Raw genomic sequence first — 21014 nt, forward strand, 5'->3', positions numbered from 1 at the left:
TGCAGAGAACTGTATGTTAATAGAACATTGACACGATGTAGGTTAGAGGAATAAATTTTCAAACGCACATTTCATATGCCGGGAGTACGATTCGCGGCATTGTCTGGTCACAATGGCCAGGTTAAATGCGTGCCGTGCATGAGTGCAGGCCCGGCCTCGGGTGCCGCCTCCGCGGCGGGGGCGGCCCGCGGGCCCGGCCCTGCGCCGCGGCTACGTGCGTTAGGTGCGCGATGCATGCGTGAGCGTGATACTGGTCTAATTGGCAACATCACCAGGAAACGCGGCGAACCCGGTGAACGCGAATTGTGTTTCTAAAAATAACGCTATACGTGCATCCTCCTCGAGAGTCCTTTAGCATTACTGAATTACTGCCATAGTTCGAATTGTGTTTATATGCAGTCTGTATGGTCGTTCTAGGAAAGTAATGACATTGCAGTGCATGTCCGCACTTTCATTTCTGAATGCATCACGCACTTTGCGGCTGCACACCACTGCCAATTCTTTGCGGAATGAGCGGTGGATGAGGCGCATCTTCGCCGAGGCCGACAGCTGGCCCCGAGCTGATCGATTCGAGACCGATTTTCCAAAAATGTCAGGGATTTTGGCCCGGATTTGGGGATTTCTTTTTGTTTTGTTTTCGATAGAGTGGAGGTCGCGACTGTTGCTTCTGGTGATGGTCACGTTGCAAAACTGAAATGACCGGAATTTTTAAAATAAGAAAAAAACATCCAATCCGTACCATATGGTGTCCACCTTATTAATTCTTCACGGCATCATCTCTTCCTTGCTCTTTTTTGGCATCAGTGTGAATTGGTTGTGCAATCACCAAAAACCAAAACAGATTCTTTCTTAGTTTTCAGAGATTTTTCTTTCTCTTTTTTTTGGTTTTCTGAATCGTTTGTATTTATAATCAAAAAGACTGGATTTCGAGAGTTACTAATTTTATTTTTTGAACAGTGACATCATATTGACAGTTTGGAGTTTTCATCCAGTTCACATCAGTTAGATCTTGTTAAATTAGCTAACTATTTATAGCTTTTAAATTAAATTTAAAGATGAAAATGAGGTTATGTATCTGAAGGGAATGTCGACGCCAACTAATTAACAAGAGAGAGAAACCACGCCTCGCTTGACAACATATTTTTTGAACGCTGGTTGTTTGTAGCTTTTGTAATTTTGTAACCAAAACTGAAGCAGGTACGGTTGGGAAAACGAAAAATTCAAAAATGCAGTTGAAGATAGGTATATTGTTATTGTTACATTTATTTTTGACGTTGGTACAGTGTCCTTTTGTTGTTTCGGCCGTGTGTTTTTTGCGTCGTTTTTTTCCGGAAAAGCTTTTGGCTGATTGACAGAACAACAGAACTAATTGCAGTAATTAAGGTCAAAGTGGGTAAATCAAAAATAACAACAACAAAAACAAATAAAAAAAAGCATGTAACATTAATTAGTAGAGTATAGCTGTGGCTAAAAATAACTCCGCAAATAGACCACACCTATTAACCAAAAGCCGAGAGATCGAAAGTGGAGGCGGACCGGTTGGGAGCTTTCGGGCGTCAAAATTTTGGAGACCCGCGCTTAGCTCTAGAGGGACTTAAGTACGGGAGCTAAGCGAGCAGATAGGCCTTGGCCAAGGCCAGCACCGGCGATCCCGTCGCCGGTTTGGGATACTCCCCTGCAGAGGCGGCGATGTCAAGATGGCTGTACTTGAGCGGCTTGGCACTTCCGGATCCGTGCTCGTCCAATCCGGAGGCGAGGATCAGGAATGCGGCAGGTCCTGCAATTGTTTTTTTGTGTGTTGTTTACACGCTAAAATGGCGGCAATTACATTTAATAAGATCAATAACATTGAAACTTTTTTGCACGGCCTCTTTCTAATTTATTCAGCATATAATGCACTTTACGCCCGAGCATTATGCAATAGTATGTAACAGGTAGCGAGAAAAAGCCATCGAATGATATAACAATTACGAGATTATACCTTGGTGTCCCCTCGGCGTCCTCGTCGACGGCTGATTGTTCCCTTGTTTGATGTCGTCGCCGACGGCGGCGCCCCGGTGCATCTCGAAGTCCTCCGCGCGGATCCGGGACACCTCGAAGGCGTCACCGACGGCGTCGCCGCCGAGCTGGAGACGCCCCGAATTACCCGCCTTGTACGCCGGACCGTTGTCCATCACTGGAAAAAAGCGGTGACATCACTTCGGACGATAAATATAGAAACAATAATTACACACAAAACTGTTATCTGTTTACTATGATGTACTTGCATGCAACATCGCAATTTAACCTTTCGCGAAGAATGAATCGGAACAAAAGTCAAGGTTGCCGCAATATTTAGAAAGAATTATTGCCTCCGTTGCAGAAATTTGCAAATGCAATGCGACGGGTTCAGGGTTTGTTGGTGATGTGGCATCGACGTCTCCCCAAAGGTTTTAGTACGTTTTCGGTTCGTTCGTAGCAAAGGAATTGCTGTTTGATTTATTTGTCACCTTAACGTGGAATTGAAGTCTCCTCGAGAACGCACTCGGAACAGCTGATGCGTGGCCAAAATCATTATGAACCCTCAGAAATGTATTTATTTAAATTTTAGCAAACGATTAAGCACCATAAACTAAAATGTAATCTATTTCCTTGTCCAGTAAGATTCTGTGACGCTCATAAATCCATTGTTCTCTATTGTAGAGTCAAAGTATTTATGGGGTTGTATAATCTTATTTGATGAGGAATTGTATAAGTAGTGAAGCACATACCTTCAACAAAAATGTAAATTCATCTATTTTTTCCAAGTTATCGAAGTCCATAATCAGAAAACTTTATCATTTTCTTCGTTACTTGATTCCCTTTAATTTGATATGATTTTGGAAAAATTTCCCTTTTTCATACTTTTGAAAATCTACGTAGATGGTATTAAAAAAAAAAAACAAATCTTTTGGTGAGAAGCTCTTAGTTGTGGTTTCGTAAAACTACCAACAAAAATTTTCTTCTTGACTTCTATCATTTTGGACTTTTTTTTTGTTAATAACCAAATAATTGGGAGTAGAGAATTTTTTTTCTAAATGTACCACAGCAAAAACTTCCCATATAACCAACATCCTGAACTTTTTTCATCATTGTAGTGTGTAATTTTGTTGTCTTTACTCTTCTCTTGGGTTAACTGAACTGACAACTAACGGTGAAAAATTGTGAGAAGCAGAAAGAATCGTCAGTGCGTAATTTCGTAGTGAACGCTGTGAAATCAGTTAGGTCCTAGATTATTGATCCCTAAAAAGCAAAAAATTATGGAAGATTTATGCCATGATAGGAGTCCAAGAAAAACCAAACACCTTGGCAAATAGAAGAAGAAAATCAATTGCGTATCTCAAAAAGAGAGACTTCCAAAGAATTGGGTTACAAAATTAGATTAAAAAGACGTCACCTGTGTGGTGCAGGTGCAAGTGGTCGGCAGTGATGGCAAACGATATATTATTCCCAAATGCTGCAATGTCTTACAAAAGGCGAAGCGTCCAAATGCTAACTAGAAACTTGCCCAAAAGCACGGATAAAATCTAAGTTATATTCTTTCTTCCATAGAGGTGATGGATTCAGTTCTTACGGATGTGATAGAGGTAAAAAATGTAGCAGTGTCTAAAGATATCTTGTAGGAGGCCAAGCGTCCAGCTTCAAAAGAGAAAATTCCTGGGGATTGATTCTATCAAATCGATGACGATCAAAAATACCGTTCAAAATTTGTAACCAAATGGTTTCAGCGTCATCGTGTCGGATCTAATCTCCAGATCTTGGTCCCACTGAGTCTCTGTGGGATTGTGTTAGAAGCAACTTCATAAAAATGAAGACATGAAGAGTGTAATATTTCTAAAATTCGGACCAATGACCTCGGTATGTCGATGTCAAGATGCTTCCGAGGAAGTAATTCTTAGCAATAAGATGTTTAACGCATCTGAACTGTCTGAAGTCTTCTATGTAGTTTAGTTGGCAGTTGTTTCTAGTTATAGGTGTTGGATTTTCTCATGGGCTATGAGATACATCTGCACAAACGACGAATATCGGTCTCAAGTAGGCGCTACAAACCGACCGGAAAACATCTCATTCGTTACGTTAGTGTCGTCTTTCTCTCGTCTATTTGAATGTAAAGAAGTCGACGTTTTCAGTTTTCATTTACAGATTTTTCACTGGTTTATCGCTACGTCTTCGCGCAGACATTTTCAAGGTCACAGCCCATGAGAGAATCCAATACTTCTACAGGGTGTCTCAGCTAAGAATTTTGAGCGTAATATCTCGGTTATTTGCCAACGGATTTTTATGAAATTTAAAATGCAGATATTTCAGACCGTGAAGGTTCAATTAGTAATAATAAAATTACCTCAAGTTAAAAAATGTAATTTTAACACATGTTTCCTTTATCGAAAATTATGCGCGATTATTATTAAATTGTTAAACATTAAAAAATAGGGGTCTACACAAACAACTAAGTAAATCACTTGTCTGATTCAACGAAAAGATTAGATTTTGTCGTTAAAAATTTAATGTAAAATTTGAAGGTATTTGAGCAGTTACCTTTTGAAACAATTGATGATTAATTGCCAAGCAACATTTTGTACACCCTTTAACGTCTGTCAAAATTGGGCGCGCTTTGTTAGAAACGTCAAATTGTGAAAATTTATTGAAAATACTCTAAAAATAGACTACAGCGGCAGAAATTTCAATATTGTTGAAAAAGGAAAAACATTTTGCCTATGGAGAGTGTCGTAAGAACTTCAATGACACAGTTCGTTTTTTCGTGGAACACTATCCAAATGTAGGCTTTACAAAATGTAAGGTTAAGAGAGTCGTCAATTTATTTGAAGACACAGGAAGCGTACGTGAACTAAATTACCTTGCTAAAATATCCCGATCGTGTTTTAGTCCTTTATGGAAGAATTAAAGAATCCAGTATAATCAATTACGTCCAAATGTTGTCTTTAACTTTGAAAGTGTTTGTAAGGTTAGCAAGATAAACGTCAAATATGTCACCTGCGCTTCTGCGAAAAGGGATGACCAAAATTCTGCAAAATTGCGCGTTTGTTTCATACGCGTCTACGTTTTTGCATTTGCAGCCACGTTTAGCACAGTTTTTTGCTTTTTTCTTGCAAACCAGACGTCTTTCAAGGACGAGTTTTTCCCTACAGCATTTTTTATTGACGATCAATTTTTTTATGTAAATCTTAATTGATTTAACATTTTAAAAAGGCATGTAAAAATTACGTTTTTAAGACTTGGGTGATTGCATTAATAGGATTTTATTCTTCACCGTCTAAAATATCTGCATTTTAAATTTCACAAAAATCCGCTGGAAAATAACTGAGTTATTAGGCTCGAAAGTCTTAGCTGAGACACCCTGTATTAGTAGTTTAAGATTAGTGGGTCCATGAGAAAGAAGCTACACATACGGTCACTCAAAAGTAATATAAAGTAGCATAAAGCGTTCCAGACCAATTATCTCTTTACTTTTTTCTTTTTCATTACACTACAATTTTTTTCTTTATTTTTCAGAAACATTACCTTTTTGATGTTACCAATGATGTTGAATTTTTACTTTTTCAGAATTATTCTGTTGCCAAACATAATACATACATGTTTCTTGGTAATTATTTAAATAAAATTTACCAAAATATTTCTTCTTTCTGCCAGAAATATTCGTAAAACACATCTTTCATTCTTTGATAATTATCGAGCTTGGAGAAAAAATGAAATTAACGTCTTATTGACATTTCGAAGAATTTCTTTCTGGACTGCATGCCGGATCTTTAAATATTTTGCACTCAATAACCATAAACATTAAACGTTGTATGAATCGACGATGCATGACGTGACATATTTGTCAATGTCATAAACAGACAAATATGGACAAACAAAAATTGCTACTTTTTTTTCCAAATTTTTTTTCAAAAATGCTTCCAATAATTATTCTGAGTGAACAACAAAAATATTTACACCAGTTGACTAAACAGAAAGTTCGCAATAGAGCTTAAAGCTCTTCTTAATCTTAGGCAATACGTGACACAAGTGCCTCGCTTTTGACTGTTTATTTAACAGTTCTTGCAAATTGTAAGAGAACTGACAAACCCTTCGGATGTCATCAAGCTCTCTGTCTTTCTCGCGATAATGACACAGATCCTGCTGAAGATCAACAGTACAATTTTTTTCTGTGTATTTTTACAAATCATGTCTCGAACGGGTCGTCGTTACCAAGCGGTAATTTAACGGAGAAATGGGGACACATAGCGGACCTTCAACCAATAATTTTGATTGCACAGGTCAGCTGTGCGTTTTTTTACAGTTAAACGTGGGTACACTTAGCATAATGGGAATGATACAATAAAATCGTGCTGTTATTTTCGGTACGCGAAATTTCCGAAGGCGTTGTCCCGTTACGGCACAATTTTCGCACGATTCCGGTCACGTCGCCGTTTCCGGGGATCCGTCCCTGAACGTCTCCGCGTGCATTCCGGGAGCGCGGTTAACCGGATTCGCGAGCGCGTAGGTGACACTTGATCCGGGTGACGGAGGTCTAGAACGGCTCGAATCCTGCTCGGGGAGCGAAAATTTTTCTAGGACCGGTTCCGGCTTATCGAGACGCCGAAACCGGTCCATCGATCGATTTATTGATTTATTTTTGTTGTTGTTATTATTGTTTATGTTTCTTACCGATGGAGTAGCCCTCGCCGACCGCCAAATATGCGTGGCCCGTCAGCGTTGCAACGGTGAAGAGGTGCGGGTTGACAGCCTCCACGGCGGCCTCCTTCAGCTGAAACAACCACCCAATTAAACGGAACCTCCTGGTCATTATCCATGCACCGAGTGTCGGGAATTACGACCGCGACGGCCACTATCTCATCGCGGGTTTGTTTTCAGGCGCTGAAACGCCGGATGGCTCACGCATTATTATTAGCAATGTCGGTGTTGTGGCGACCGAAATCGTGAGGTCATCCACGTTCTCCTTCTTGCCTGTGTAAATTTACTTTAAATCTCGATAAATTATCTCACCTGCTCGCCTCTCCTCAAACGTAATTAGCGGATTCAGTAACGACTTCCATGCGCTCTCGTCCTATCGCACATAATATTGTTTTTCAATTAGCGACCTGTACGTATTCATTTTCAATTAAGTTTTCTGATCTGTGACGAAAATAAAAAGCGACAACGATCGCCGTTTAGATAAGCCACGATTTATGCTCGGCCGTGGCGCAACGTTTTCAAGAGGAAGTGCTTTCCGCGACGATTCGGAGGTGGATTTTTCACGGTTTTCACCATCTTCTCGGTCTCCACAGCCGCAGCTATCGGAAATCGATTCAACTGTTAGTCTAGGGCGTGGTTAAAATATTACGAAGGTTGGTCGTGGGGTATGTCGATGTATTGAACATTAATTATGCCCCGGAGAGACTATTGCAGTTTTGAATTTGTTACATTACGTGGTATTTGATGTCTTCCTGGTCTTCAAATGCGGAGTAAAGCTCGCCGGTACCAACGCCAAAACACCAGAAACACAATTATTTCTTTTTACTACTTATCCCCTAAATCGGATAAATATATAGAATGCGCGCTCTCACACGACAAGAGTTGAAAACCACGCAGAAGCTGGTTACGGTACTGTATGGTCGCCTGATTTGTGACCCATCACACATCTGTGGAGTACGATTGATTGATTGTCGCCTAAGACACTTCGTCCTTGAATCCACCCCATTTCCAGGATTGTTGCGACAAGAAAACGTACGATTTTGCAAAATTTTCGGTCAAAACGCGGCGTTTGGTGCGAATTAAGGTTTGGGTTCGGTGAAGAGTGAAAAGTCTTGGTGAAAATCCCGGAAAAGCGGTGGAAATGCGCGAGTAAACGCGACGACGGCTGGAGGCGACACCATCACCGTTCGATTCAACTGTAATTTTTAACTGTTCACTTATATTACTGTAATCACGACATTTCCAAGTCTGTCGCATAAAAATGTAAATAAACCGCCGATAATGAATTTAAAAATCGATAATCGTTATTTATTGTTGTTAAGTATTCACAACGGTTGGATTTAATTAAAGAAAAAAATTGCAGTCAACACAAAAACTGCATAACTTCTGTTTCTAATGCTTACTCTATTATGCATTTATTTGTATTTTTACCGGTTAAATGTCACACGTGTTTGTTAAAATCATCGATACGATATAATTACGTAACGAAAAACGTGAACAGCACTTGCTGTGTAACGTTGGCAGCACGTGCTTTGGGTAATGCACATTTTTCAGTAATTTCCAGCCCCGAGCCAATAATTAATAAATAATTTGTCAAGGCGCCGATATAAATAGACTTTTCCCAGTTGCACAGCGAATTATTTTGCCATGGCACTGGCCTTCGACGCCGCGACAAAACCGAAGAAAATCCTGGGGAAATATTTGTGACACCTGTTCAGTTTTATTCCACACGAAAATCGTGATTGTCTCGATTATTATTGATTTAATCGAGTAGAAAAAAAGTTGTGTGGAGTTGTGTGGGAGGGTAGGCAACCCAAACTGCGTTATTACCTTGCAAAGAACATCCGCCATGACCATCCTGCCTTCCGCGTCGGTGTTCACCACCCTTACCCTGGCCCCCGACCTCGCGACGATGACCTCGTCCGCCACGTACGAGTTGGGCCCCACACTGTTCCTCACCAGACTCAGCCCCGCGACCACCCTGACGTGCTCTGGCTTCAGCAGCTTCACCACCTCCATGAATCCGACGACGGCGGCCGCCCCGCACTTGTCTCTCGACATGCCCACCATGCAGCCGTTGATTTTGATGTCGGCGCCGCCGGTGTCGTAGGTCACCCCCTTTCCGACGAAGAAGAGCGTCTCCTGGATCTTGGAGGGGTCGGACGGGGTGTAGTCCAAGTAGACGATGCGTCCTTGGTGGCGCTTCACTTCGGAGGCCGCTCTGTCGACGGCTTCGAACAGAGGGTACTCTTTGGCGATCTGTTGGCGGTCTTTGATCACTTGGACTTTGACCGAGCTGCCGGCGAAGAGGTCGCGGATGTACTCCTCGACGCGCGGGGGGCACATGCGTTCGGGGTCGGCGTCGCCGATGTCGCAAGCGGCGCGACGCCCGCTCTCGAGGGTGACGGCGAGGTTGACGAGGTGCTTGGTCTTGTCGGGGTTGTGGGTGAAGACGCCCAAGTGTTGGATGGGAAATTTCTTGGATGGGTCGTGCTCGCGCACTTGGATAGGCTGGAAATTGTACCGGGGTATAGTTGGTTGCCTATACCAAAGATTTGGAAGTGGTCACAGTCACATCCAAACACTTCATACCAAATCCCGAACAAAAATTCATAGAATTTACAACTGAGACATTGAGCAAAACTTACGTAAGTTAGCGAAAAATGTTATTTTTTTTTTATACGTTAATGTTTAGCAAAAAATAGCTTCAAACATAAAACTGTGGAAAAATAACGTAAGTTAGGGATCTTTGCCATTGGTTAGCAAACCATTATTTAACAGCCTTAAATGGTTTAGATTCTTGAAGGTTTCTATCAAGATTTGCAGTTTGATAAAAATGTAAAGAGTTTATTAAATCAAAGATAAAAAACAACACGTGCAAGTACTTGGTAAATAGAACGTTGAGGAGAAAATAAATGTTTCGAAGGAAGTGCGTTGAATATTATGTTGATTTGTGTCCAAATTTGCAATTGAGATGCCTAAAATGGTAAACGCGTTTTATAATACAAAGAAAAAATAAATGTGCTAAATAGATTAGCAACAAAGTATAATAGATGACTCATGAATAAGAATGGAATTCGTTAGTCAAAAAAAAACAGGAATTGGAGGATGTGCTGTTCAAAAAAATATGTCTTTTGTTAATTCTTGAGAAAAAATACAAAAAGAAACAAACCAGTTTTTTGGATCATCGGTACATGACATCCCATTTTTTTTATTTGTTCGGGCTGTATAGTCCAATTTTTACCCTTTTGCGATGACGTCATTATCTAGTAGCTTTACGTATGTTTGAGCTAGATCAGAAACAAATTTGAATTGATCATAAATAACTATAAATGTGTCAAATTTGTAGACAATTGCTTCGAAAGGTTATGTTTGTAATCAATGTAATAAGTGAAAGAAATTAAAAACTGTCAAATTGACAGGAGCATAAAATAACCTCAAAGTGACCATCAATAAAGAAACGTGCCTGTTTTTTTTTTTTTTCTGTTTCTGTCGTTTCAATCAAGAGAAAGCGAGTAAAGAAATAGTGACGTCACCTCAAAAGTGTAAAAATTGGACTATAGTCGGCTACATTTAGATTTTTGTTAGTGATTTTTAACCACTTCCATTCGATATCTAATTGGGAGAAAGAGCGCAGGTTTCAAATCTGTATTTATCTACTCTTTCACTGACATTATCATCATTGAAAATTATTACTGATAACACGTTTATGACTAACTTTTAAGTCAACAGCTCAGCACTTATCTATACTCAGTACATTTATTTATCGAGTTCAATACTCTTATTTTGCAGTTGAGCTCAGCTGTTTCCAAGTCAAAAAGCGTTCAAGTTAAAAAACACTCGACATCCCAGTGGTACAATAAAAACTAATCCTTCAAAACGTTATCTAGCTCTGCTCATTGTACTAAGCGCCTGTTTCCACGTGTCAAACCCCAACCTGCACTATTTTAATCCCAATTAAAATGTACATATGAGCGAAAGGTCAAGCCTCCCGTCATTTCCTCAAAGATGGAAGCACCTGTCGGCGGTTCTTACCACATACAGCGCCTGCAGCGCTCCCAGGAGCGTGACCAAATCGCCGTTTTCAAACGCCGGGTTTTCCTCCAGGACCAGGAGCGGTCTCTTCACCCCCGCCTTCAGCGCCCGTTTCATCCCCTTCGCCGCCGCTCTCTTCAGCACCCTCACGTCGTCGTAGTCCGGGTCTATGGGTCCGGTTGGCGCGTGCACCAGTCTCTTGGCGGCCAAATCCGGGAGCGGCAGGATCGCGGTTTCCGTTTCCAGGGTCGGATCCAGAGTGAAGGCGCTGTTGATGACTGCCGACAGTTGGGTCGACTTCAGGAGCTGGTTCGGCGAAGATACCAACAGGAGGGCGTCATAGTCCGGCGACTGGAGCGAAGTCTCCACTGTTATTTTGGTGACAGGTGGTCTGGAATAAACAGGGGTTGAAAAGGGGTTGTTAGAGTGAACGTGTGGTTTTACCCTTTGTCCGACATGATGCGATCTTAACCGTTGCGTTTTTATTACTGGCGAGTTTTTTGCGGTGTGGTTTCCAGCATTTTAAGAAAACACGATGCAGCGGATAGAGTGGGAGGAATTTTTTTTATTCTGATAACATGAGCCAATAAACCAGGAACAAGGAAAGTGATGTACCGGGATAGGGTACAGATTTCTGCAGAAGAAAAACGTTGTTGGAGCTAGTTGTTGGTAGATGGCGCGACGGTCGAGCGCAGCAGCATGGTGAACAAAATGAAATCCTTTTGGAGTAATTTAGAGATCTTGAAAGGAGAAGGGAAAAGAAGTGGTTTGTGTGAAAGTGTAAAATGACGAGACACTTTTAGGCAAAACACTATGTACAAAATAATTTATTAGCAACAGTGCAACAATAAATAACTTAAGATCTCTTCAACAATGATTCATGGACGAGAAGTGGAAGAACTGGAAGCTCCGGGGTAGTAGGCTGAGTAGGCCAAGTTCTGGGCGGTGTTGTCGCTGTTTGAGGTCCACACTCTGGAGTAGGGTCCTCCTTGGTTGGGTTCCCATCCTGGTTCGTAAGAGCTTGGTGGAGGCGTCGAGGGAGGTCCATACATGGACGCGGGCGGTTCGGCAGGAGCCATCGATATAGGCATCGGCATTCCAGACTTGCCCAACAACTGATAGGCGATGAATCCAAGAACGATAAGAATCGCGAGCTTGCTCAAGATGAGAGCTTTGAGCGACTTGAGACCGATGATGGCGACGAAGATCGGCATCAGAGCTTTCATCTTCAGTTTCAAGAGAAGCAGAATGGGCAGGAGAAGCTTCTTCTTGAGCAAACCTCGAGCTGCAAAACACTGATTAGGTACCCCGGATCGGTGACCGTCGATCGACTTACATTCAGAGTCGGTGGTGGCAACATCCAGTCCACTCTTGGGGTTGTACACGATTTCGGTCTTGTCGAAGATCATCTCGGGCAGCTTGACTTTGATCTCGTGCGTCTTGAAGACTTTGGCGGCGCGTTTGAAGATGGCGGCGTCGACGTTCTGCAAAAGACACTGTTAGTGGTGTGCGATCGGGGGGTGAAGTGCACCTTCGCGGTCCTCGCGTCGCTCTCGACGTGCAGCAAGTTGTCGAGGTAGGCGAGGACGGTGGTTTTGACGCAGGCCATCTCCGCGCAGTTGGTCAGCACCGAGGAGACGAGCTCGTCGCCCGTTTTGGGGGCGACGCTGTGGGCACCGGCGCCGAGGGCCAACAAGACTACTGTCAACCGCCACATGTTCGTTGATGAATGCTGATGATGGGAGTGGGCGCGGTTATATAGTGGACAATGGCGGTCAGGGGATCGCTTGTGTTTTGATTGCTAATTGGTACCTAAATTGTGACGCTTTTATGGAGCGGTTCCGCTAGTGAATCCGTATCTGCTCTGGAACTGGCTAAGGAAGTGACTGCATTTTCCAGGATGTGGAACGTTTCATTTCACTGACATGATTCCGGGACGGGCGACAACAAACTTGTCCGAAGGGGATGGCGAGATGTTTGGAATTCAATACGTTTCGGCGATTTAAACAAATTGGAAACATGTTTGGAGAGCAAAATGCAGCTTTATTCAAATCGAGATAAATGGTGGATCTGAGTGTCAAAATTTTTGACAGGAGAAGAATGACGCACCGGTTGATAAAACCATCGAAAGAAAGAAAGAAATATAGAATCATTTAGTTATTATTTATCTAATAATTTTACAAAAAGTACGAAACTCTTATTGAGTAGTCCAGCAAAGTTTATAGTTTTTTGATTGTATTTCTGTTATATTGTTTCTTTTGTAATTCTTATATTTCTATTTTGTCACCTTTGTTTATTGTTTATTTATTACTTAATACTGAATTTTAAATAAATTCATTTTTTTATATTATGATGGACAAAAGAAGCTACAGTGGATTAAAAAATGGAATTAAAAAATATATACGGGGTGTATTTGAAATACGTGTGTTAATTTTAACCAGTAGAATAACTCTCCAATTTATGAAACTTTTCTCTATTATATTTTTACGAAAAAGCATTACAAAAAAATAGAGACTAGTTAACCACACAAAACGACTCGTTTGGTAAAAATTGGGGGGCAAAAACTATTGGAATACTTTTGCGAATTTTGCAAAATGTTATAGAGAAAAGTTTCATAATTTGGTGAGTTCTTCCACTGGTTAAAATTAACAGACGTATTTCAGATACACCCTGTATAATATTTGGTAAAACCAAATAACCATCAACACTGCATTCTACCCAGAAAATCAACCGGCAACGTTGTGTACTTAGATTTGATTGGTCTAGCATTTTAGTAATATCAAAATTGCCATTATACAGAGTGTCTCAGCTAAGACTTTCGAGCCTAATATCTCGGTTTTTTGCCAACGGATTTTTATGAAATTTAAAATGCAGATATTTTAGACCGTGAAGGTTCAATTAGTAATAATAAAATTACCTCAAGTTAAAAAATGTAATTTTAACACATATTTCCTTTATCGAAAATTATGCGCAATTATTATTAGATTGTTAAACATTAAAAAATAGGGGTCTACACAAACAATTAAGTAAATCACTTGTCTGATTCAACGAAAAGATTAGATTTTGTCGTTAAAAATTTAATGTAAAATTTGAAGGTATTTGAGCAGTTACCTTTTGAAACAATTGATGATTAATTGCCAAACAACATTTTGTACACCCTTTAAAGTCTGTCAAAATTGGGCGCGTTTTATTAGAAACGTCAAATTGTGAAAATTTATTGAAAATACTCTAAAAATAGACTGCAGCGGCAGAAATTTCAATATTGTTGAAAAAGGAAAAAAAAATTGCCTATGGAGAGTACCTTGCTAAAATATCCCGATCGTGTTTTAGTCCTTTATGGAAGAATTAAAGCATCCAGTATAATAAATTACGTCCAAATGTTGTCTTTAACTTTGTAAGTGTTTGTAAGGTTAGCAAGATAAACGTCAAATACGTCACCTGCGCTTCTGCGAAAAGGGATGACCAAAATTCTGCAAAATGGCGCGTTTGTTTCATACGCGTCTACGTTTTTGCATTTGCAGCCATGTTTAACACAGTTTTTTGCTTTTTTCTTGCAAACCAGACGTCTTTCAAGGACGAGTTTTTCCCTACAGCATTTTTTATTGACGATCAATTTTTTATGTAAATCTTAATTGATTCAACATTTTAAAAAGGCATGTGAAAATTACGTTTTTAAGACTTGGGGTGATTGTATTAATGGCATTTTATTCTTTTTTGTTCGACACTGTCAGAATTTGAGAATTTTCTCCTGTGTGAACGGATTTTGATAAATTTGACAACTTGTCAAAATGAAACGTCAAGCTAATTTTAAAGATTTTTAGAGATTTGGAGCCTTTAAGGGGCTCGTCGAACAAAAAAACGTTGTATTCAACTCGTTCTTGTGTAATTTGGGCTTTTTTGGCATTCGTGGACTTTTAAAACTCTCGTTTCACTCGAGTTTTAAACTGGTCCATTCATGCCAAAAAAAGCCAAAATTACACACGAACTCGTTAAATAAATAACTATCACTGTCTAAAATATCTGCATTTTAAATTTCACAAAAATCCGCAGGAAAATAACTGAGTTATTAGGCTCAAAAGTCTTAGCTGAGACACCTGTGTAGAAAGAATGTCCCGTGTTCGGTTTTTTCTTTTTCTTTTCTTTTTATTTGAAAGCTCGAACATATTATATCAGTTTTTAGATATTTTTAATTGATGTTTTGTTTCTTCTGTTGTTAGTTTAACATACAGAGCTGATTCAACTTTTCCTTGTACTAAAAGTTGCCTTTTTCGGAAAACCAAAACACAAAAATAGTCAATAAATAATCCAGTTTATTTTGCAAAAATAAATATCACATAGCTTTCTACAAAGTGGGAGCATAAGCCGCATACGCCATTTTCTGAGCTTCCTCGTTGAACCCTCTTGCGGCAATCTTGTCAACCTCCCACGGACTGTGCGCCACAATATGCGGATGCACACTGTCGCCCGAAACCTTCTTGCACAGCTGCCACACCCCCAAAGCCAGCGCCACCACGAACGAAACGAAAGACAATTGCAAAGCATTCCACGTCTTGATCGCAAGAATCCCGAGAGCCAACGGAATCATAACCATCGCCTTGATCAAAATGAAGATGAAGATCGGGACGAAGATCTTCTTCAACTTCGACTTCTTCCGAGCTGTGAAACAACCCTCATCACTCGAACACCCACATTTTAACTTTACCTTCGACTTGACTCCCGCTGTTGAATCGCACCTTCACGTCGACCTCCCCTTCGTCCATGTTCCTCCCGGTGAGGGTCACGACCGAGTCGACCAGAGGCAGCTTGAAGGCGAAGTCATGGCCCTTGATGTACCGCTCGACGGTGCCTTCCAGGGAGTTGTCGCCCCGCGCCTCGACTTCGTGGTGGTCGTTCTTGGTTACTTCAAAGTAATCTGAAAACTGAGACGGAATGAAGTCTGGTGGAGACGCAACTGGGACGGTTTACTTGGAAGTCTAGAGGCGAGTCTTCGGCAGCAGCGAAGGCGGCAAAAGCGACAGCACACACCAGAAGCAACCTCATCGTGATTTACAGTACCGACAGCAAGTGTTGAATGGCAAATTAATGATGCACCCTAACTATTTATACTTCCATCGTACGCACTAGCGGTACGGTAGAAAGTAACGTGACGGTTATTCAGTCCGAAATTGTCCGGCGAGGCCTTATTTGAATTATGATTTGTAGAATCGGGGCAAAGACACGATTTCGATCGAAGAATTTCGCCGGCTTGTAGGGTCTATGCGTTTTCGATTGGATGCAAATCGGGCGACCCGGAGGGTCAAGGCGCCTGTATTTTCCCATCTATCTCGTATTCTTTCAATCAAACAAAACAGTAACACCACACAATTACTTTCAATTGAATTTTTCTCTTTATTTATGGCCGCACATCGTGACGTCCAAATATTCAAAATAACTTGTTACATATTTGATGACCTGCAATTAGACGAATCGATACACCAGTGGGTGGATATTTGTTATTAAAATAACACCCCAAAGCGATCCCCAAAATTATAGGTAGTCTCGAATTCGTATATTAATAAACATTTTCCTGTTAAAACTGCTATTTCTGTTACGCTTCCTGATTCGGATTGATCAATGTTGTATCACCCACACGTATAAATTTTTGATCATTTCTATTAATGAATATTGATCGGCGCGACCACTCGAGACACCACTGTCCCCTTGTTGAGGGAGTGCAGGTCGAGCAATGACCAATGCAACAAGTCCAACGACTCAAACTGGCGTTTTGGCGCTGGAAAACCCTGTATTTTGTGCCTACTTGATAAGTTCGTGTCTCTTAGTTGTCAAAATGATGTTGGTCGCTCTTATGACAGCCTACAAGAGAAAGGTCCACAAAGTGAGTACTTTTGCAAAAGCGACTTTTAGTTTTTCTTTTGTCATTGTCAGGCGTTCCTGTCTCCTGAAGACGCAGATTTCAACAAGGAAGGTCAGGTGGTGGTGCACGATGCAGTCGAGAGAATGAGAAGGTTTGCTGTTGCTTTTGACCGCACGATTTGCAAAATTTTGTTATAGGGCGCACCAAAACGACCTCGAGAACATTCCGATCTTTTGGTGCAGCGCTTTTGCCTATCTGTGGATCAGACCTTCCATAGCAGTGGCCTGCTTCCTCTTTTTCGGATTCACGATATTCAGATTTTTCCACACGATTGTCTACACCATCATCATCGCCCCCCAACCTACTAGAGCCATCCTGTTCATTGCAGGTTTGTCCATCACCGCTTACATGGCGATACACTCGATTGTCGTAGCTTTTGAAAACTTTTTGTGGAAATAAACCCAAAATAACGTAACAATTTTTTATTTTCAAATAAATAATCATAAATTAGTGCGCGTGGGCCGAGTAGGCCAGTTCTTGGGCATCCAGGGAATTTGGTAGTTGAGGTTTGTCGTCCAAAGCTCGAGCGTAGTGGTTGTAAGCCGGCTCCCACGGAGGGTGCGAAGAGATTTGAGGCGGAGCATGTTCCGAAGCTATCTTCTTGCACAACTGGAACACCGCCAGACCCACAGCCACCAAGAAGGAGAAGAACGACAGCTGGAGCGCGTTCCAGGCTTTGAGACCCAAGATTCCAAGAGCCAGAGGCACCAGAGTCATCGCTTTCAGAAGCACGAAGACCAAGATCGGCACCACGATCTTCTTCAGCTTGGATTTGCGACCTGGAACCACAACTTAGATTTTGGTTTGGGACGATTGAAAGATCTACCTTCGACTTGGCCTGCGAAGTTGACCTTGAGGTCGACCTCGTCACTGTCCAAGTTTCTGGCACCTAGAGTTAGCTGGGACCCAACTAGAGGCAGTTTGAACGTGACGTCATGGCTCTTGATGAACTCTTCGACGTGGTCCTCGAGCGAGTTCTCGCTCCGGCTTGTGACCTCGTTAGGGTTGTGACCGTTCCTCGTGACTTGGACATCTTCGCCGATCTGGAATAAAATCGAGTCAGGTTTGGACGAGCGCTTTTGGGGCCAGTACTTGGAAGGAGTCTTTGCGTAAGAGCGAGTCCAGGAACGAGATCGCTTTGAGTTTGAGACACGCGATTGGGTCGTCCTCGGCGCACATGGAACGCATCTCCTCCACGCTGGAGTCGAAGGGGGTGCCTTTCCAGAAGGCGGGGGAAGCTCCCGAGAGAGACACTAGGGCTAGAACCACGCACACTTTGGCTGAAGACATGGTCTCGCTGCCGAAGACGAACTGAGATAGTGGCGATAGTGAACACACCCTGGCTATTTATAAGTGAGTGGGGTCTGGGCGGAATGGTGGTCAATGGGAACTGAACCGGACGCTTTTTGTTCTTGGAGGAGGTGTCGCGAATATTAATTTTGTTTGTGCGACGGATGGGTTCGATTCTTCACGTATTTTGGTTCAGGAGGACGGGATTGATATTCAGGACGCCGACGGGAAGGTATTCGGAGCGATGTTGCTTTTGTTGGCTTTCGTTTTGCTTTCTATGAACTTCTTTCCGAAAGCTCAAATCCAACTTGAACTGCTCAGATTGACAACATTTTGGCACTGGCATTTTCAAAAGACCTAAAAAATCATTTCTCGCTGTCAAATTTTTCAAGAAAAGTCATTTCATTTTTCTTGAATTAGTTGTTTTATTTAAATTTGTTCAAAGTGTCTATTACATCTCTTCGTTTCGCCAAACCTTGACGTGAACATCAATAAGTCCTTCCGGCTTGCTTCGATTACAAAAAAATACCAAAATCCAAATTATGTTTTCTACGAAAAAAATTTTTGACATGTGACATTTTCCCAAAGAATGACACTTTCCTATCATTTCTTTTTAAATATTCTTATATTTACCAAACTTGAAAAATGAAAAATACATCCAGTATTATAGTTGTTGATAATAAAAAAGTCCAAGGTCGTCTGAGTTAGGGGCGGTGCCAGCGTCAATCCTTTACCGGATTGGTTCACCGCTTTCGGACCTCGCTGTAACACCAGATAAAATCTAAATTATTATCTAATGGTACTAGATGATGTTATAGAACGTCAGTGTACTAAAAAAAATTGTTTGTTTGTTTTTCGTGATTTTTTTTTCTATAACGCTCTTAAGCCGAGGTAGTTAACTGGACACAAAACAACTATTCTGTCTTTAAAACTTAGACATTTTCTTAGTTAAACAAGATAATTTGATTCTCACACGGCACCTCCACTTTTCTTTTGCCTTTTAACAAACCACTTTCATTTGGTGTCAAAATTTTTAAGTCCTTGTACCAAACAAGAACTAAACTAAAATTTGAGTGCTCTGTGATTTCTTGGGCTTCGTAATGAGTTTTTGAAGAATATAAAAACAGAAATGTCGCAACAATAAATAATTTATTAAATAAATAATAAATAACATTTTTTGACAAGTCCTACAAGTAAGCGTTGTACGCCATTTCTTGGGCAGTCAGCTGTCTACCATAGCCGGGGTGTTCCCATCCCGTAGCAGGTGGATGGTCCAAGTGGTGATCCACGTGGTGGTCCAGATGATGATCCACGTGGTGGGGAAAGTGTACAACTTCGTAGTTGACCTAAAACAGACACTCTGCATGGCTGAACCCTAACCACCAACTCCATCTACCTTCGGTTTGGAGAGTTTGAAGATGACAAGAGCTCCAGTGAGGACGAGCGACAAGAGCCCAAGCGTCAACGCCTTCCACGTCTTCAAAGCAATCAAAGCCAGAGCCAACGGCACAAGAACTGCAGTCTTGAACTTGAGCCCCAGAAGGAACGGCACGATCACCTTCTTAACGATCTTGGACCGACCTACGACACACTTTAGAGCTTTGGAAAGAGGAGATCTGGTCGTTACCGGTCACAGCTAGCGGCACTTTGACATCTTCCGGTTGCAAACTCCTCGGCACCAACCCGCCTAGTATCCCTCCGGGTTGGAGAACTTGCGGCACTTTGGCCACCAACTCGTGCGACTGCAAGAAGTCTTCAAACTTGTCGAAGACGTCCGCGCCGGGGCCGCGCTGCTCCTCCACGTCGCGCTTCTTCAGGATGACCAAGTCCTCGGTGAGTCTGATTTCGGGCTTGTCGGACACGTAGCTCATCCAGGCTAGGGCCTTGGGTTTGACGCAGGAGACGGACAGGCCTGATAGACACGAGTGGTAGATGTCCTGGAGGAGGTCGGTGGCGGAGGGGTCGGCGTGGGCCAACGCCGCGAGGGCCAGAACCGTCACCAACTTTAAACTCATGGCGTAATTAGCGTGAATGATAGTCAAGATTCGTGGGTAGTGGTTATATACATTGCGCGGCGGAAATAGAAACCAAATGCGTTTGAACGGGGTTGGACGTGAGTGGAATGTCCTTGATTCTTCGACCGCGCAGGCATTTGTTTTCGTGTGCGACCCGGCCAGTGAGAGCTTTCGATCACTCTTTAATTCCTATCAAGATGAGCGTGGCGGAAATTTTCACAACAAGACAAGTTCCTTCCTTTATTCCTAGGCAGGTTTCCATTTTCTTTTGACATCCATTTTGAAATTTGTCACAGTATAATGTGTAATGTAGGCAACCCACAATTCATTTTGGACCAACAGCAACACACTAAACCTGACTGGATAATTTTTCGAGTGATATGTCTTGTTTATTTGTTGGAAGCAGTGAAGGAATGTTGACAGTAAAGGTATCATGCAAACGCGATTTCCAACTCGAAAAAACTTTTTTTGTACTTAACAGGCTTAAAAATGATAATAGGGGTTGCTTTTTGTGGGTGTCAAGCGGCGAAGGTGACAATATACTCAGAGGATGAAATAAGGGTGAAGCGGCGAAGGTGAGGGTATTTCCAACTCGAAAAAACTGTCTTTCTTTCTTAACAGGGTTGAAAATGGTAGTAGGGGTTGGTTTTTGTAAAATTAAAGTAGACAGTAATTTTCTTCTTGTTTTGAAGATCAAGTGTACAAAATTTCATCAAGATCGGAGTAAACAGACATTCAGTTTTATATATATAGATGATGTAAGTTGTGTTTGGAAAAAATTTTTTAGGTTATAACTCTGTGAAAGTGTGTTAAATATGAAACAGTATCTTTATGTAAAATGCAACTACACCGAATTAAAGCATATAAATAAAGTCCAGTAACTTTCACGCATATAAAAATTGAATATTTGTTACTGCCGCAAATTTAGATCAAAGAACTCTATTTTAGGATGGTTCCAACTTGCTACACCTTTATCGTTCCTACTCGGCCTCCTTGCAAGTTAGAGTAATGGCTCTCACTAAAGCTTAAGTCATAGAAACGCTTTAACT

General features: G+C 41.6%; 6 protein-coding genes across 6 annotated transcripts; 1 reads left to right on the forward strand and 5 right to left on the reverse strand.

The window, feature by feature from the left end:
• Positions 1 to 1227: 1227 nt before the first annotated feature.
• On the reverse strand, positions 1228 to 11343 carry Dip-B (Dipeptidase B). Its single transcript, XM_069040880.1, has 6 exons — positions 11191 to 11343; positions 10747 to 11137; positions 8542 to 9222; positions 6685 to 6784; positions 1982 to 2176; positions 1228 to 1777 (listed from the first exon to the last, which is right to left on the reverse strand). Exons 1-6 carry the CDS (start codon positions 11202 to 11204, stop codon positions 1608 to 1610), a joined length of 1551 nt encoding a protein of 516 aa, XP_068896981.1. The 5' UTR covers positions 11205 to 11343; the 3' UTR covers positions 1228 to 1607.
• A 200-nt stretch (positions 11344 to 11543) lies between these two features.
• On the reverse strand, positions 11544 to 12488 carry LOC138125523 (uncharacterized). Its single transcript, XM_069040881.1, has 3 exons — positions 12278 to 12488; positions 12083 to 12230; positions 11544 to 12031 (listed from the first exon to the last, which is right to left on the reverse strand). Exons 1-3 carry the CDS (start codon positions 12461 to 12463, stop codon positions 11625 to 11627), a joined length of 741 nt encoding a protein of 246 aa, XP_068896982.1. The 5' UTR covers positions 12464 to 12488; the 3' UTR covers positions 11544 to 11624.
• Positions 12489 to 15036: 2548 nt separating this feature from the next.
• On the reverse strand, positions 15037 to 15864 carry LOC138126234 (uncharacterized). Its single transcript, XM_069041955.1, has 3 exons — positions 15712 to 15864; positions 15449 to 15665; positions 15037 to 15402 (listed from the first exon to the last, which is right to left on the reverse strand). The coding sequence occupies exons 1-3, from the start codon at positions 15784 to 15786 to the stop codon at positions 15089 to 15091; spliced, it is 606 nt and encodes a 201-aa protein (XP_068898056.1). The 5' UTR covers positions 15787 to 15864; the 3' UTR covers positions 15037 to 15088.
• Positions 15865 to 16434: 570 nt separating this feature from the next.
• LOC138126824 (microsomal glutathione S-transferase 1-like) lies at positions 16435 to 17059 on the forward strand. Its single transcript, XM_069042610.1, has 3 exons — positions 16435 to 16621; positions 16672 to 16751; positions 16798 to 17059. The coding sequence occupies exons 1-3, from the start codon at positions 16472 to 16474 to the stop codon at positions 17057 to 17059; spliced, it is 492 nt and encodes a 163-aa protein (XP_068898711.1). The 5' UTR covers positions 16435 to 16471.
• Positions 17060 to 17067: 8 nt separating this feature from the next.
• LOC138126823 (uncharacterized) lies at positions 17068 to 17991 on the reverse strand. Its single transcript, XM_069042608.1, has 3 exons — positions 17753 to 17991; positions 17487 to 17703; positions 17068 to 17439 (listed from the first exon to the last, which is right to left on the reverse strand). Exons 1-3 carry the CDS (start codon positions 17948 to 17950, stop codon positions 17108 to 17110), a joined length of 747 nt encoding a protein of 248 aa, XP_068898709.1. The 5' UTR covers positions 17951 to 17991; the 3' UTR covers positions 17068 to 17107.
• Positions 17992 to 19080: 1089 nt separating this feature from the next.
• Osi18 (DUF1676 domain-containing protein Osi18) lies at positions 19081 to 19995 on the reverse strand. The gene is made up of 3 exons (XM_069042028.1): positions 19578 to 19995; positions 19347 to 19531; positions 19081 to 19296 (listed from the first exon to the last, which is right to left on the reverse strand). The coding sequence occupies exons 1-3, from the start codon at positions 19963 to 19965 to the stop codon at positions 19138 to 19140; spliced, it is 732 nt and encodes a 243-aa protein (XP_068898129.1). The 5' UTR covers positions 19966 to 19995; the 3' UTR covers positions 19081 to 19137.
• Positions 19996 to 21014: the final 1019 nt, after the last annotated feature.

The sequence above is a fragment of the Tenebrio molitor genome, chromosome 3, assembly GCF_963966145.1.
Source record: "Tenebrio molitor chromosome 3, icTenMoli1.1, whole genome shotgun sequence".
Classification (NCBI taxonomy): Eukaryota; Metazoa; Arthropoda; class Insecta; order Coleoptera; family Tenebrionidae; genus Tenebrio; species Tenebrio molitor.

Bases quoted from the DNA above. Each gene is read 5' to 3' on its own strand.
- Dip-B (XM_069040880.1), bottom strand. The intron at 2,177-6,684 runs GTAAGAAACATA...GCTTTTTTCCAG, and splicing joins CGGCGAGGGCTACTCCATCG to TGATGGACAACGGTCCGGCG. The intron at 1,778-1,981 runs GTATAATCTCGT...AAACAATTGCAG, and splicing joins GACGCCGAGGGGACACCAAG to GACCTGCCGCATTCCTGATC.
- LOC138125523 (XM_069040881.1), bottom strand. From the start codon at position 12,463: ATGTGGCGGTTGACAGTAGTCTTGTTGGCCCTCGGCGCCGGTGCCCAC. The intron at 12,231-12,277 runs GTGCACTTCACC...TGTCTTTTGCAG, and splicing joins GCGACGCGAGGACCGCGAAG to AACGTCGACGCCGCCATCTT. The intron at 12,032-12,082 runs GTAAGTCGATCG...AGTGTTTTGCAG, and splicing joins TGCCACCACCGACTCTGAAT to CTCGAGGTTTGCTCAAGAAG.
- LOC138126234 (XM_069041955.1), bottom strand. From the start codon at position 15,786: ATGAGGTTGCTTCTGGTGTGTGCTGTCGCTTTTGCCGCCTTCGCTGCT. The intron at 15,666-15,711 runs GTAAACCGTCCC...ATTCCGTCTCAG, and splicing joins ACTCGCCTCTAGACTTCCAA to TTTTCAGATTACTTTGAAGT. The intron at 15,403-15,448 runs GTAAAGTTAAAA...GTTGTTTCACAG, and splicing joins CAGCGGGAGTCAAGTCGAAG to CTCGGAAGAAGTCGAAGTTG.
- LOC138126824 (XM_069042610.1), top strand. From the start codon at position 16,472: ATGACCAATGCAACAAGTCCAACGACTCAAACTGGCGTTTTGGCGCTG. The intron at 16,622-16,671 runs GTGAGTACTTTT...TGTCATTGTCAG, and splicing joins ACAAGAGAAAGGTCCACAAA to GCGTTCCTGTCTCCTGAAGA. The intron at 16,752-16,797 runs GTTTGCTGTTGC...ATTTTGTTATAG, and splicing joins GCAGTCGAGAGAATGAGAAG to GGCGCACCAAAACGACCTCG.
- LOC138126823 (XM_069042608.1), bottom strand. From the start codon at position 17,950: ATGTCTTCAGCCAAAGTGTGCGTGGTTCTAGCCCTAGTGTCTCTCTCG. The intron at 17,704-17,752 runs GTACTGGCCCCA...ATTTTATTCCAG, and splicing joins TACGCAAAGACTCCTTCCAA to ATCGGCGAAGATGTCCAAGT. The intron at 17,440-17,486 runs GTAGATCTTTCA...TTGTGGTTCCAG, and splicing joins CTTCGCAGGCCAAGTCGAAG to GTCGCAAATCCAAGCTGAAG.
- Osi18 (XM_069042028.1), bottom strand. From the start codon at position 19,965: ATGAGTTTAAAGTTGGTGACGGTTCTGGCCCTCGCGGCGTTGGCCCAC. The intron at 19,532-19,577 runs GTAACGACCAGA...AGTGTGTCGTAG, and splicing joins AGTGCCGCTAGCTGTGACCG to GTCGGTCCAAGATCGTTAAG. The intron at 19,297-19,346 runs GTAGATGGAGTT...TGTCTGTTTTAG, and splicing joins TCAAACTCTCCAAACCGAAG to GTCAACTACGAAGTTGTACA.